The sequence below is a fragment of the Lissotriton helveticus genome, chromosome 10, assembly GCF_964261635.1.
Source record: "Lissotriton helveticus chromosome 10, aLisHel1.1, whole genome shotgun sequence".
Lineage (NCBI taxonomy): Eukaryota > Metazoa > Chordata > Amphibia > Caudata > Salamandridae > Lissotriton > Lissotriton helveticus.
In genome coordinates, this window is record NC_136071.1 from 52,653,543 (window position 1) to 52,667,780 (window position 14,238).

Consider the following 14,238-nt stretch of genomic DNA (forward strand, 5'->3'; position numbering starts at 1 on the left):
GTAGGCACTTCTTCAAACACCTGAAGTTGGCAGCTGGCTCCAATTCCCCCTCGTTTAGGATTAATGATATAGTGATCTCTGGCGCACCATTGGGCCACTCGATCAGCATAATCATTTGCCAGTGATACTTTGTCCATGCTCTTCTTATGAGCAACGCACTTTACCACTGCCAGTTCTTTTGGTAACTGGATGGCCTCTAAAAGGTCATGAACAACTTTTCCATTTCGAATGGGAGTACCTGAGGAAGTCAGGAATTCCCTCTGTAGCCACAATTGGCCAAAGTCATGCACAACACCATAACAGTACTGACTGTCAGTGTACACTGTTATGCGTATGTTTTTCCCAATTTGGCTAGCTTTTATCATAGCAATCAATTCGGCTACTTGTGCAGACTTTATGTTATATAGATAACCTGCTTCTTCAATTTTGGTTAAGGAGACTACAGCATAGGCAGCACTCAGGCCTCCTAGTTCATGTCTCAGACAGGAACCATCCACAAATAATTCCATGTCATGCACAGGCAATGGAGTTTCTTTAATGTCTGGGCGTGGCTTGGTACTGAACTCTGTCAGATCGATGCAGTCATGTTCATTATCATCCCCATCTTCCATATCTATGGGGTCGGGGAGTAAAGTGGCAGGGTTCAGAATACCACACCTAACAATGCTTACATTTGTTGCACCCACAAGAATCCTCTCGTATTTAGTCAGCCGACTAGGGGTGAGATACTGAGTTTTTGTTCAGGTCAATAAAATTACCACTCCATGTGAAACATACACAGTCACAGGATGTCCCATGACAATGGACTCACTTTGTTCCAAACTTGCACAGGTAGCTGCTACTGCTTTCAGACAGCCTGGTAACCCAGCAGCTACTGGGTCCAAGGTGGCAGAGAAATAGGCCACAGGCCTTCTGGTCGTGCCATGTTCCTGTGTCAGGACTGACAATGCGCAATTATCGCGAGTGTCACAGAAGAGGGCAAACTCTTTGGAATAATCTGGCATTCCCAACGCAGGGGCTGTACACAGACAATTCTTCAGTTTGGTGAAGGCCATTAGGCTTTCATCATCCCATTCTACTATATCTGACATTCCTCTCTTAGTCATTTTTATCAAAGGCCTGGCTAGGACTGCAAATCCCAGAATCCACTGCCTGCAGTATCCTAGTACACCCAGGAACATTCTGATTTCTTTTTGGGTACGGGGCAACTGCATCTTTTGAATTATTCTCACTCTTTCTGATGTTACTTTTCTTACGCCCTTTTCTATCTGGTGTCCTAGATATTTCACTGATTTTGCACAAAACTGTAGTTTGTCAGGGGCCACTTTATGTCCTTTCTCACACAGGTGATTTAGTAGGGCAATGGTGTCAACTACACAGTCCCTATGACTCTTAGACGCCAGTAGAAGGTCGTCTATGTACTGCACCAGGACAGAGTTCCCAGGTAAGATCAAAGTTTCTAGACATTTTTTCAAGATCTGATTAAAGATAGAGGGGCTCTCTGTATACCCTTGAGGGACCCGGTTCCAGCAATACACGTGACCTTCGAAGGCGAATGAGAAAAGAAATTTGCTGTCGGGGTGCAAGGGTATCGAAAAGAATGCATGACATAAATCAATCACAGTGAACCACTCAGCATCCCAGGGAATCTGGTACAGAATCACTGCAGGGTTCGGGACAATAGGGCAATAGGGAACTACAATTTTGTTTACCTTTCTCAGGTCCTGCACTACCCGGTACTTGCCACTAGGCTTCTTGATGCCCATAATCGGTGAGTTGCATGGGCTACTCATTACTTCCTGTATGATGTTTCCTTCTAGCAATTTTTGTATCTCCAGTGTCACACCGGCTTTTACTTCAGCATTCATTCGGTAGGGCTTGGTATTAGGGTATACTGCATTATCCTTGATGGCTATCTGTATGGGGTCTACATCCTTCATTAATCCCACATCTTTTCCAGTGAAGTCCCACACATCTGGCTTTACTGCTTCTTGGAGTTCTCTGGGCAAGTCCTGCAGGGTCAATCTTTTAATTTCCGAGTCAGGTCTGAGTAACAATAATTTATAAATGCCATCTTCATCCGGGGTCTGAATTTCAACCCCCTTTGGTGTGCAAAAGATAGTACAGTTCATTTTGCACAATAAATCACGACCCAGTAGATTCACTGGGCTGGTGTCACAGACGACAAACCTATGCATTTGTTTAAAATTTCCAATTGAAATCTCCATTGGTTCGGTAACAGGAGTACTAATCAATTGATTAGATACACCCACTACTTGGATATTTTCTCCCGAGAGGGGTAGGTTTGGAACGTCCACTGTTCTCACAGTAGAACGGGTAGCGCCAGTGTCCAACAGAAAGGTGACATCATTTCCGTCAACCTTTCCTTCAATGTATGGTCCGGACTGGTCTACCGGCAAGGAAGCGCCAAGTACGCACTCCTCGTCCTCCCCTCTCAGGCCCCGTCAGTACTGGTCATTACACAGGAAGGTATCATTCAACAGATACTGCAAAGTTGCTGCATTTCTGTTCTCACCGCTTTCCCAAACTTCTATCTCCTCACCCTCTGCCTGTTTTCCCCTGTATACCTGCTTTGGTGCCCGAGGCACCTGAACTGTTTTTACCTGTGGTTGAGTCTTTCTTGGTCTTTCTTTCTGCGTCTGTGGAGTTAAATCAGGTGTTTTGGCGTTATCGTCTATCAAATAGGGACACTCGTTACGCCAGTGTCCAAATTCGCCGCATTGATGGCAGGGGAATTTCTTCATAGCCTCTTCCCTGCTAAATTTGGGCCGGGGCTTTCCTCCACCCCCTCCCCCAGGACTTTTGTTCTCAGCATTTTTAACCAGGTTACTCAACTGTTTTTCCTGCTGTTCTGCGAGCTTAACTTGAGCCCACATCACTTTCTCCTTAAGGGCCTTTTTCTTTTCTGCCATCTCGTCCTCGCAGTATTTTGCGTACCGCAGGACCTCATCCATCTTTTTTGTATGCCAACAAATTTTATTATCTTTTATCCACTGACAAATTTCGGGTCTTAAACCATTTACAAACCTGTAAATAAAATGCGTCATGTCTTTCATCTCAATGTTATCGATACCACTGTATGTTTTAAACACCTGCAATAACCTCTCATAGAAGGAGTGCACTGTCTCGTCCCTTTCCTGTGTTGTTCTATCTATCTTGGTCCAATCAGTTTCCTTTGCGGGCACCTTTTCTTTCAAATGCTGAATTACCTGCTCATATTTTCGCATGACATCCTTCGATGGCTCCCCTGTTTCTTTATTCCTTGCGTACTCTTCACTAGGCCAGTCTATGGCTATTTTACACTGGGTCCATAGATCTACCGGAACCACAATGTCGAAAAACCCATCCAGGTCTTTCCACAGACATTTCTGTACTTTCACGAACCTTTCCACCTGCCTGTGCCAGTCTACTGGTTTCTCTCGTAATTTTGGAAAATCATTCGTATAGGACACAATATCCTGTCTGGACCAAGGGACATGCACATATTTCCCTCCTGGTACTTCGCGCATGGGGCATAACTGCTCAGGTTTTTCTACCTCCCTTAAAGCAAACTCAGGAGTCGCTTGTCGGGAGCGAGCCTCTTCTTTCTTTCTTGCCCACCTGCTTCTCCATCTTTCCACATCTCCCCATTTTTGCAGTACCCCCAATAATTCTTTGATCTGCAACTTTTTCCCTGCCACATTCAGGTGTTCTATATCCTTGTCTGAGAAGTCTGCTCTGTACGGTTTCTGCAAGGGCTTGGATTTTGAAATATCTACCCCCATACTGGCTGCGGTGTCTGTCAGTTTCTCGTGGAGCACTCTGGTGTTCCTCGTAAAGCTTTTACACATAAACGACAATTCTTCTTCAGAGTAGGTATTCAATCGATCCAACCCCACATTTCCTGCCATTAATTCTTCTATTTCTACCCTCAGCTTATAGAGGTCTAAAGGTTTCGTTTGCGGAGTCTGTTTCTCTAATTCGCGACTCCAATTCTCAATTTCTTCTGGCGTTACTAAAGAGACACTCCTAGTACCTGTAGCCGATTCCATTTTTATTTCTTTCGCATTAAAAGGGTTATGCCTCTGCTGCATTCCCTTTCCGGTCTGTTTGTTTGGCAAGTCCAGGAACGCAACTTCAGACTCACACTCACTGGACTGATCATCTATGATTATCGGTTCCTGTCTCGGGGGTGCCATGACTGGGGTCATAACTGGAGTAATTGGATTTCCCTGACCATTTCCGTATAACGGAACCACTGGTCCAATAGTTACTGGAATAGTCAACGCCTCAGGACTGGTGTTTAACTGTGAAATTTTCTGAATTATTTCTGTCCTTTGTCTAGCTAGAGCCTCTTGCTCCTTTTCCACTAGTATCCTTCTTAATGTCGTGTCATGCAATATCTGTGGGGTCAATGGAGGAGTAAAACTCGGGGCAGTAGGATGCGTTTCACTTGGTCCCCCACCATAATTTGGTTTTGGGAACAATGTTCCGGCGTTAAAGGACCTGCGCTCTTCCTCATATGGAGGTTGAACAAACGGCAGTCCTGAACTCGATGGTTTCTCTTCATTTTCATACAGGGGTCTGGGAAAGAAAACTTTCGTACGTGAATATTTGTCTTCTTGGTTTGCGGGCACTTTGGGATATATATCCCTTGTTTCCGCCGGTTCGGGTTTCTCAAAATAGGGCAATACTTGACCACCCCCTCCCAGTCCTAGGGATCTGTCCTCTTCCTTTAGGAAGTGGCGTCGGGGAGCATCTCCTACACTGGAAGGTCGGGTTCCCTCATTATAAGGTGGCGGACTTCTGGTACAGATTTCGTCTATCAATTCATCATCTGACTCCCCAGGGGCCCCCCAATGCTTACATTTTTCAGTACCTTTCTCACCCGCTGCAGGGTTATGACATGCTGGCATCATGGGAAACAGACCCTCAACAATCATGCTCTGCCTACATTGTTTCATCCTTTTGTCCCTGGACTCCTGTTTCAGCCTGGGGTACCACTTGGTCAAACCCTTGTCCATTCGGGGTCTTTCTCTTTCAAAAGCCTCAATCTCCCATTCCTCTAATGCCTCATACTGCGTTAGTCTCGGTCTGGGATGCAGTTCATTCATCCGAGTTCTTAAATTAAATAAGATCCTACCATTGAAAGTACCATCTAACGGAAACGCCAATACTCCGTCATCTTTTGTGTACTTCACCCAATTCTCCAACCACACACAGGTGTTGTACCCTCGGTCAAACATCATGAATGAGGCGGGAGTATTGGGTGGTGGGACGAGAACACCTTCTCTAGATTTAATTTGTTTGTCCGTTTTAAAATAATTTTTCACCCTACTTACAAGGGACAATTTTCTCTTAGTTCCATACATAATATCGTATCTATTAGTCTTCCACTGATCCCTTTCAAACCCTAGGTGCCTTGGATCAGGTCTAGTTCCTGTAGTCTGCGAGTGCCACATACGACTTCTACGCTTAACTTTGTTTACAAACTATCTCCAATCAGAACGTGCTTCAGAATCCGTGCGACCAATGGGGGCGCGACTCTAAATAATCTCCGCCAATGGGTGCGCGGCCCCTTCGTGAGACAGTTCTCACTCCTCGGCGCTTCACCCCTCCTTTACAATTCCAGTCCCGCTACCCGCCCGCTGCTTCTACCAATCCCAGCGCGGCACGGAGTGACGTCAGAGGCGCTTCGCGACTGACTCCCTCCCTTCACAAGGTAACGGAAACTTTCTTTCTTTTAAAAGTGCTCAGTGCTTGGTTATTTTACAACGAATACACATTCGCCACAGTGCTCAAGTGTCTAGATAGGAAGATTTCTTTTACTGCAAGTAAACTACTTCCATTTACTTTTCACACGCTGCGGGTAGATCTCTTCCGCCTACCCTTCACTCTAGCATCGGTGAACCTGTTATTCCCCTAAACTCATCCACTTCTTTCCGGGATATGTTCCGAGTCTAAGGTTTCCCAGCGGACCCCTTTGCTTTCACCCAAGCTCCAAGGAACCTGCTATTCTTCCGATGTGACCCTTACTAGGTTATGCCACTATGGGAATTTTGCCAACGAACCTCGTTACTAACATTTATTCACACATGTATTCAGAAAAAACCCTAGTTAGTGCTTCCCGGTTATCCTAACCTGCACCTAACTTTCCTCGAGCCTGTGACCTCGGGACAATGGATTCTATTCACCACTTGCCCTTTCAATTCCCCGGGGAGTTCGGACAACAAGAAACAATACGGTTTACGAACGCATGGATTAATACATATATCAATATAAGAACAAGAATAATAACAATACAAAAATTCATGAATTTCAGCAGCGTATTCACAAGAGAGTGATCAGTTCCCTGGAATGGCCGCTCTTATAGCAGCATCAATGTACTAGCAGCTTCCGATTTAACTAGCCTAACTAGTCCTACCTAACCTTTAGCTAGTCCCTAACCATCCCTCTGCTACCAGTAAAACTGATAGAGCGCGCGAAGCCACCCGACCAATAATTTCGCCGTTTTCCGGCTTCGGGCCCATATACTTTCAAATCACCATATACATTAACCAGGTGACTTCACGAGCTCTACCAATTTGTGTGTGTTCCCTACTATTGTTTCTCAGCGTACCCGACTTACCATCCACCAACACGGGTACCTAATGACCACAATGAATCAGGGAGCTAGCTGTAAAGGAAAGGCAACAAAATATAAACCCAACCAATAATATTCAAATACTGTGTAAAATGACCACGGACAACTGGAAGTTTTAAAATGTTTATCTAAAGTTCATTGTTTTCGTTCATCAAATACACGAGAATGAGACATTCAATGACTAAGATAATATAAATGATATAACTATAGAGAAATAAAGACAGGGTAATCATTGAAATACTGACATAAAATGCAACGGGAAGATACTATGCAATTCAGTAATATTTAAGCATGGGCAGGCTAGGCATGTATAACTATAGGAGGGCCTATAAAGAGTAACACGCTAAACTTAAAGTGAATGGTCCTTTAAATAGTCTAGGTAAGGAGGTTCTAGACCATATCAGAAAATGACAAACTGCAATGCAAAATATTATTTCTAACAAGTGAGAAGACATAGGAACAAATTTATGAGAAAAATGCAAATGACTTTCAATAGTTGCGGAAAGACATGGAAAAATAACATATGCAAAGGTGTCACTTTATTGTAGCAAAAGGTAGAAATATAGAAAGGTGCAAGTTTTAAGGAACTTAGAACAGTATTTACCTAGACTGGTGTGGAAACCAAACCCTGGCCACGGGTCAGTTAAGGACAGGCAACCCTCAAGGAACGATACCCCTCAAAGGACAGCAGATGCAGAATGGACACCCAAGACAGGACAGGATACCCTCGGAATAGGAATCAGGACAGGACCCTCAGGACAGGACAGCAAACCCTCAGGACAGGACCGCTCAGGACAGGACCGCACCCGCAGTTGGAAGCAACGCCTGCGCTCCACCCTCTCTGCAGCTATCGATCAAGACCCCGATTGGGTCAGCGAACTCCCAGCAAAGTGCTTCGCCAGCACTTTAAGGTTCAGTAGAACCTTAGTCTATGGTCAAATTCGGACAGAGTACTCCGCAGCTCTCTGTATCTTCAGTCACCTATTGAGTACGATGGGTCAATGACAGGTCAGCTAAACCAGACAAGTCGGACAATTTCCCTAGGTGAACCCAGGGTAGATATACTGTTTTGGGGCAGTGTACCACCCCCCAATGTTGCAAAGTGTCAGAATCCCTCAATTTGGATTGGTCCTAAGGTAGGATTTGGGTAACACACCAATCACAATACAACATTTCAAGCCTGTATTTGCATGCTTGGGTACCGCCTAGTAAGATTGGGGTTCCCATGAGAAGCTACACGGCAAACAGTAGCACAATATTACAATGTAACATATAAGGAGCCACATTCGCTGTTCTCGCGGGGCAGAGGTGACTTTCTCAGGAACATCTTGCCCATCACTGCCAACTGGCTGTGTTCCATCAGTCAAGGTCCACTGTGCCTCAGAAAGTTGCGCAGGCGCAGAAGGGACCTCCAATATGGCTCTCCTCTCTCTCAGACCCCCATTCCCCGCGGTACATGAAAAGTAAGCGAAAACAAATTAATACATAATAATGTCATCATGAAAACACATCACATGGTTTGTACTTTAAACTTATCATAAAGAATTATACTTATGCAGATTAAATGTTAGCTACATGGAAACAATGACACGAGCGAACTGCACGAGCAGTATAAGCTATGTATTACGCATGCGCAGGAATTTCCCTCCAATTCTGCAGACGCGTCAGGACACGTGAGTATGGCTGACGCATGCGCAGTAACTAAATACAAGCGGCGGCCATATTAAAGGACACGGATTAGATACATTAGAAATACACATAGGCAAGCTTCATAAACTTTGCCCAAACAAAAATAAACGTTAGTAAAACATACACTTGTTACCTTGTTACACATAAACGAGGTTCATGACTTCAGCAAGTCCGCAAATATGCGAAGCTTTGCTTCATCAGACATGCATCTAATACATTAAGATATCTACCATTTGTTACACCTGTTCAACACTTCAGAGCATCTCTAAACTTTCTTCATACAATAAAGGACTGTAGAATTCCACAGTTACATAACAACTCCGGAAAATTCTGCAGAGTTCTGCCAATCGGTGGAAAGTATGCATGTTGCGCTGCTAGCACTGCAATTTAGCGCCAGTAGTACAAGCAACAATGGAAGATCAGCAAAATAGCACCAGGGTGCAAGGCCATTTGAGATGCTTTTTCTGCCGCTCGAGTACAAAATCCACTACAGTGGCAGCAAATCTACTCCAGAAGCAGTCCCTTGACTGTGACTGCTCGTGAACGCCGAGTTAGAAAATCACACTAGGGGTTGCCAAATCTCACCCACATTTCTGGAGCCTCACAGGGAAACTCCAATTCCTTTAAATTTGTGTGCAGGATTAAACATTTCTCCCACCCATAAAAATGCATTCTACCATGAATCTTTTTGGAAAAATGAAACAAGCTCCAAAACCGCACTGTGATTAGGGCACACACATGAGAAGTCACTAGAAGCTGAATGAGCATCAAGGGCTCCTGTCTTCCAGTAAGACAAATGATGAAGGAGGAGGTGGGGAGGCACGTTTCCAATAACAAGCATTGGCAAAGTCAGTAGTTCCGGATTATGATGTTCCAACACTTGCAGCAATAACTCATTATAGCCACATTAGAAATGAAAGCTTGACTGTATTAAAGGCTCCCTTACCTTTAATACAGAACTGTTTTGACTGTTTTCAAGTTAAAAGGGCGCACTGGAGAGGAGCAGGAATTATAGATCCAAACACCCAATATAATTTGGTGAGAGAAGAATACTCCACTAGGCTGTGCTTAGTTAGGCATGATTGACAAAGGGAATAATTTAGAGGTTGGTGAATGGGTTACTTAGACACAAAATGACGGAAATCTGCCTTGTTACAAGTGGTATTGTTTATAATGATATTGTAATAAGATGAACATGATATCCATCACCTTTGTGAAGGAGTAACACATCTGCATCCGTCAGGCCTGAAGTCTCAAGCCGATGGTTGAAAAAGGCTGGTTGAAGCTAGTCAATTGTATGATTGACAGCTTAGCTGCCAAAATCCAGACCTAAAAAAGAGCATCTTGCATGGTTTTCGTAGACACTAGCAACAACTGATGGTCAAATAAAAACTGCAATGTAGTTTTAAGAGAAGCTTTTATGTGAAAGAAAGATTTGCCTTCTTTGCAGTTGTAACTAGAATCTTAATAACAGATACACACAGTTCAAACCGGTGACAAGGCTGTGACTTCATATAGAAAGGTAACACGGATAGTAACAGAGCAAATATGCCTAGGTTCAGCAAGTCAAATAGAGCTACTAAGATTTGTATTTAGGAAAACAAATACAATGGCCATGATTGGGAACCAGAGTGAATGGCTATTTTATGTACTGAAACATGTATGTCCAAAATATGAGATTATTTAGAAAGTGATTTACAGTCAAAATAATATCCATCATAGTTTCAAGAATTCTGCAACAAAGACACACATTTTAGAACTTGCAAAACATTATGAAACGACCAATAATTTTTTTTAAAGAATCTTTCATCTTTTGATTTCTCAGGCTATAGATGAAAGGATTCAGCATGGGGGTGATAATGGTGTACACCACAGTCACTGCCTTGTCCTTCTCAAGTGAGTAGCTGGAGCTAGGGCGAAAATAGATGAAAGCAATTGTCCCATAGTACAGGGTGACCACAATGAGATGGGAAGAGCAGGTGCTGAAGGCCTTGTTCCTGCCCTCTCGTGTGCGGATTCTTAGTACAGTTAAGATGATACGGATGTACGAGATTACAATAGAAGAAACAGAGAAGAGGATAATCATCAGGGCCTCTGTGAAGAGCAAGAGCTCATTTATGCTTGTGTCTGAGCATGAGAGCTTCAGCAGAGGTGGGAGGTCACAGAAAAAACTCTGGACCAGATTGGAAGCACAAAATGATAGTCTGGAAGTCAGAATGCTGTGCAGCAAAGAATGTAGAAGTCCTACTACCCAGGAACCGGCCAGCAGCCCCATGCAGAACTTCTTGTCCATCATCATGAAGTAATGCAAAGGCTTGCAGATAGCAACGTATCGGTCATAGGCCATTGCCCCAAGTAGGAGGAAGTTAGCATTCCCTATAACTATAAAGAAGAACAACTGTGTAATACAACTTGAGAAGGAGATGGTCCTGTTTTGTGAGAGGATGTTGAACAGAAGCTGGGGCACTATGGTTGTTGTCATGCAAATATCCACCATTGACAGGTTCCAGATGAAGAAGTACATGGGTGTATGAAGCTGAGGGTCAGCAGCAATAGTAGCCATGATGGTGCTGTTGCTTATCAGTGCCACTGAGTACATTATAAAGAACAGTGAAAAGAGAGTCATCTGTTGAGCTGGATTGTCTGATAGACCCAGTAGGATAAAATTCATCACACTTGTATGGTTCTTAATTTCCATTTTTTACCACCTATCTGCAAGGTAAAAACTGAACAGGTACCTTAAAGCAACATAATAAAGAGCTATAAACATTGACAGATAGTCTATATGTATACACACACACACACACACCCAGACACACATACACAAAGGAGAACTATGCCACTATGTGAAGATTAAACATAGCCACAGAGTAACAGGAAATATCTTTCTTGGGGCTGGGGAACAGAAGCTGTATGGTGAGGTTTCAACCAAAGTCTTAAGCACCAACATAAGACAGCAAAACCCCAAATAAACAATATAACACTGGTGTGCGCAGGCACAGCCCACAACTGTGTGTTAGAGCGGAAGCAGAAAGAATAAATAGAAAGCAACATGAAAACATACTTTTGAACTAGTCCGATTAATGGGATTAGCATTCCGCTAATTTATCTTGACCAAGGGATAACGAGGTGCAACATGCAAGACCTGTGATTCACAAATGTAAGCAAAACTAGTGTAACACCCACCGAACTGCAAAGAAACAACAAACTACAATCGGTAGCACATCAGTAATTTCATATTTAACATTTAAGTTTTGTCTGCCACTTGTACTGGAACACAAACATTCAAGGTTGGTCATTGCATATTTTTAAAATGCCTGAAGCACACACATGAGCTCTAAGGCTTTGCATTTAAACTACTCATCACTTTTTTGAGGCTACTTAGAACGATCCTGACCTCTTTCCTGTGACTCTTTAATCTGCCCAGATCCCAGATCCCTTCCAGAATCCATGAGAATTTGCCAATTCTTCTCTGGAGCTGTGTATTATGTACATTGTAGCTCCTGACTCACGGGTTATCAATCAGAGTGATCATTGCTTTGAATCTTTTGTGTGTCGACTTGTGAAATGCAAAAATCACTTTTTTATTTAGAGTTGTTTACTGCATCAGTTTTCCACAGCTGTCATTCTTTGCAAAGGTGAAATAGACAAAACAGTAACTGGAAAAGCTCCTTATTGGAGCCACCGAATGAGCACCTCAAAGGTGTGGCCTCAGCTGTAGTCTGAAGCACCAACCCCATAGAAGATGAAAGCTCAGGGAACTACTCACAAGCTACATTTTGCAGTGTGAGAACTAGTACAACTGTAGTACTACTCGCATTCTACAAATGGTCGTCCACTAACCAGCGGGGAGACTCTACTATATATTTGATGCAGAGATCTTCTCAAAAGTAGTCTTGTGTTTTTGTAGTAAAAGTGGGAGGGAGCAGTCAGAGGGCTGAAAAATGGGGAATGATTATTACTAAATTGGAGGGATTTATTGAACTATTCAAAGGGGTTTAGGAAGACGCAATGTGGGTTTAGGGAAGGATATTCTAATACAAATGCAGACCTACAAATGTTTAAGGCCATTGCCATTCAAAAACTACTATCATCATGTGCATGTTAAGAAGTGGATAATATGAGAGGCTGGCTGCAGGACTACAAGTCCACTGAATGCTGCTGTTAAACGCTGACCATGCACATGTTGTCCTGACTAACCCTACGCCTTTCCTCCACTGAACTCTGCAAACCGCCTTTTTTTATATACTTCACTTTTCAGAGGTCCGTCCAATCACACAGAATGGGTGCCCATACGCTATCCTGTCATGGTATATATTTAGAGCATCTGCACCTTATTATTTTTAGTATTTCACTGAGTTAGATCAATGGTGGATGTATATAGAGAGGCAGTACACAGATGGTGGTCTCCCTGCAGGCTCTCCTTTGTACAAGGTGGCCATGAGATCCTACATATTCCAATTGCTCATGACCCCATCCCTGAAACTTGAACTACTTGTTGGGTTGAGGGATGTTTCACTAGACTTTCTATTGCTCCATGGAGGTTTCCTTGCTGAGTGTACTTCCCATGTCCCCCCATTTCCTGTGTTGCTGGCCCCCCTCACCTAGCACCATGTCTCTTTCTGCATCGTGAGTATGACTTGGGCACACATTCTGAACATGACCAGCTGTCGGTGGCCTGATCTGAGACTACCTATACCAGTAGTCAGTGAAAAGAAAGGTGTGAGAAACCAGGCTTTTTGTGGTGTCCCCCCTATTTTGCCCCCCTATTTGACTACTAGAGGCTGGCTTACCTGACTCTGAATGTGCCCTGGGCTGTGCTAACCAGACCAAGGGCCTGTGCTCTGATAAAAAAGTACATGGTAATTAGATATCATTTCAATTGGTAATTACATCCTAGCTGTAAATTGCTAGTATATAATAGGGCATGTGAGTTTAGAGGCATACTAGACTTAATGCACTTAAGTGTGCACTACTGTGCTACCCGCTGCTATTTTAAGGGCAGCCCAGATTTTCAGGCAGCCTTTACAATGAAATTAAATTAAATTGGACTTTGAAATTAAAGTCACTTCCAAAGTTTAAAATTACCTTATTTTTACATCTCACAACTAAGGTCTCCCATAGGTGCTGCAGTGATAGGATGCCTTGTAACTATAAGCAGGGACATTATAAAAAATATAATTTATTAACCCTGGTGAAGGAAAAACTGCCAATTTAATTTTCCCCATTGAAGAAAACTAGCTCCACAGCTAACATAGGAATATTTTATTTAAGCATAAATATTAACAGGAGCAAGCTGGAAATTTCATTCAAAGACTCGACATGATAGTTATGATAAAACCAACAACTTGCAACTGTTAGATTTATAATAACTATTACAGAAAATAAGTTATAGAACTTTTGTTTCTGTAAGCTAAACCACACACTTCCAGCTGCCCTATCCCTTATTGGTCAGCCTCTGCCAGGCTGAGCAAAGCTGTCTTGATGAGATGTGAAGTGGCCTGCTAGAGAGATAAAGGATTTCCTGTTGGTGGAGAACTCCAGCTGCCAAAGCAAAAGACAAGATGAGGGTGGAGTAGCCAAACTGGCCTTCGAAGGGAGAATGACAGCACAGGCTCACCCCCACATCCTGTATCCCCAGCCACACAGGAGTCCCTGTAAATCGATTAGTGAAGGGGTTGGCGGGGAGTGTTAAAGAATCTTAGTCACACCAGTAGCTTGGCTTAACCAGATCTAACCCTCCAAGAAGAGACTTCCTCCATTTTGGATTTTGGAAGAGTAGGTCTTTCTGGAGCAAGACTATAGCACACTTTGAATGAAGTGTTCATACACCTGGGTGGCACCCTGCATCCCATTGGTCAGGGGTGTCCCCCTGATTGATGTCTGGGAACACTACATACATATGG

At 43.4% G+C, this 14,238-nt stretch overlaps 1 protein-coding gene across 1 annotated transcript; it reads right to left on the reverse strand.

Annotated features, from left to right (window-relative positions):
• Nucleotides 1-10,085: 10,085 nt before the first annotated feature.
• LOC144783840 (olfactory receptor 1L6-like) lies at nt 10,086-11,030 on the reverse strand. The gene has a single exon (XM_078662592.1). It carries the CDS (start codon nt 11,028-11,030, stop codon nt 10,086-10,088), a length of 945 nt encoding a protein of 314 aa, XP_078518718.1.
• Between the last annotated feature and the right edge of the window lie 3,208 nt (nt 11,031-14,238).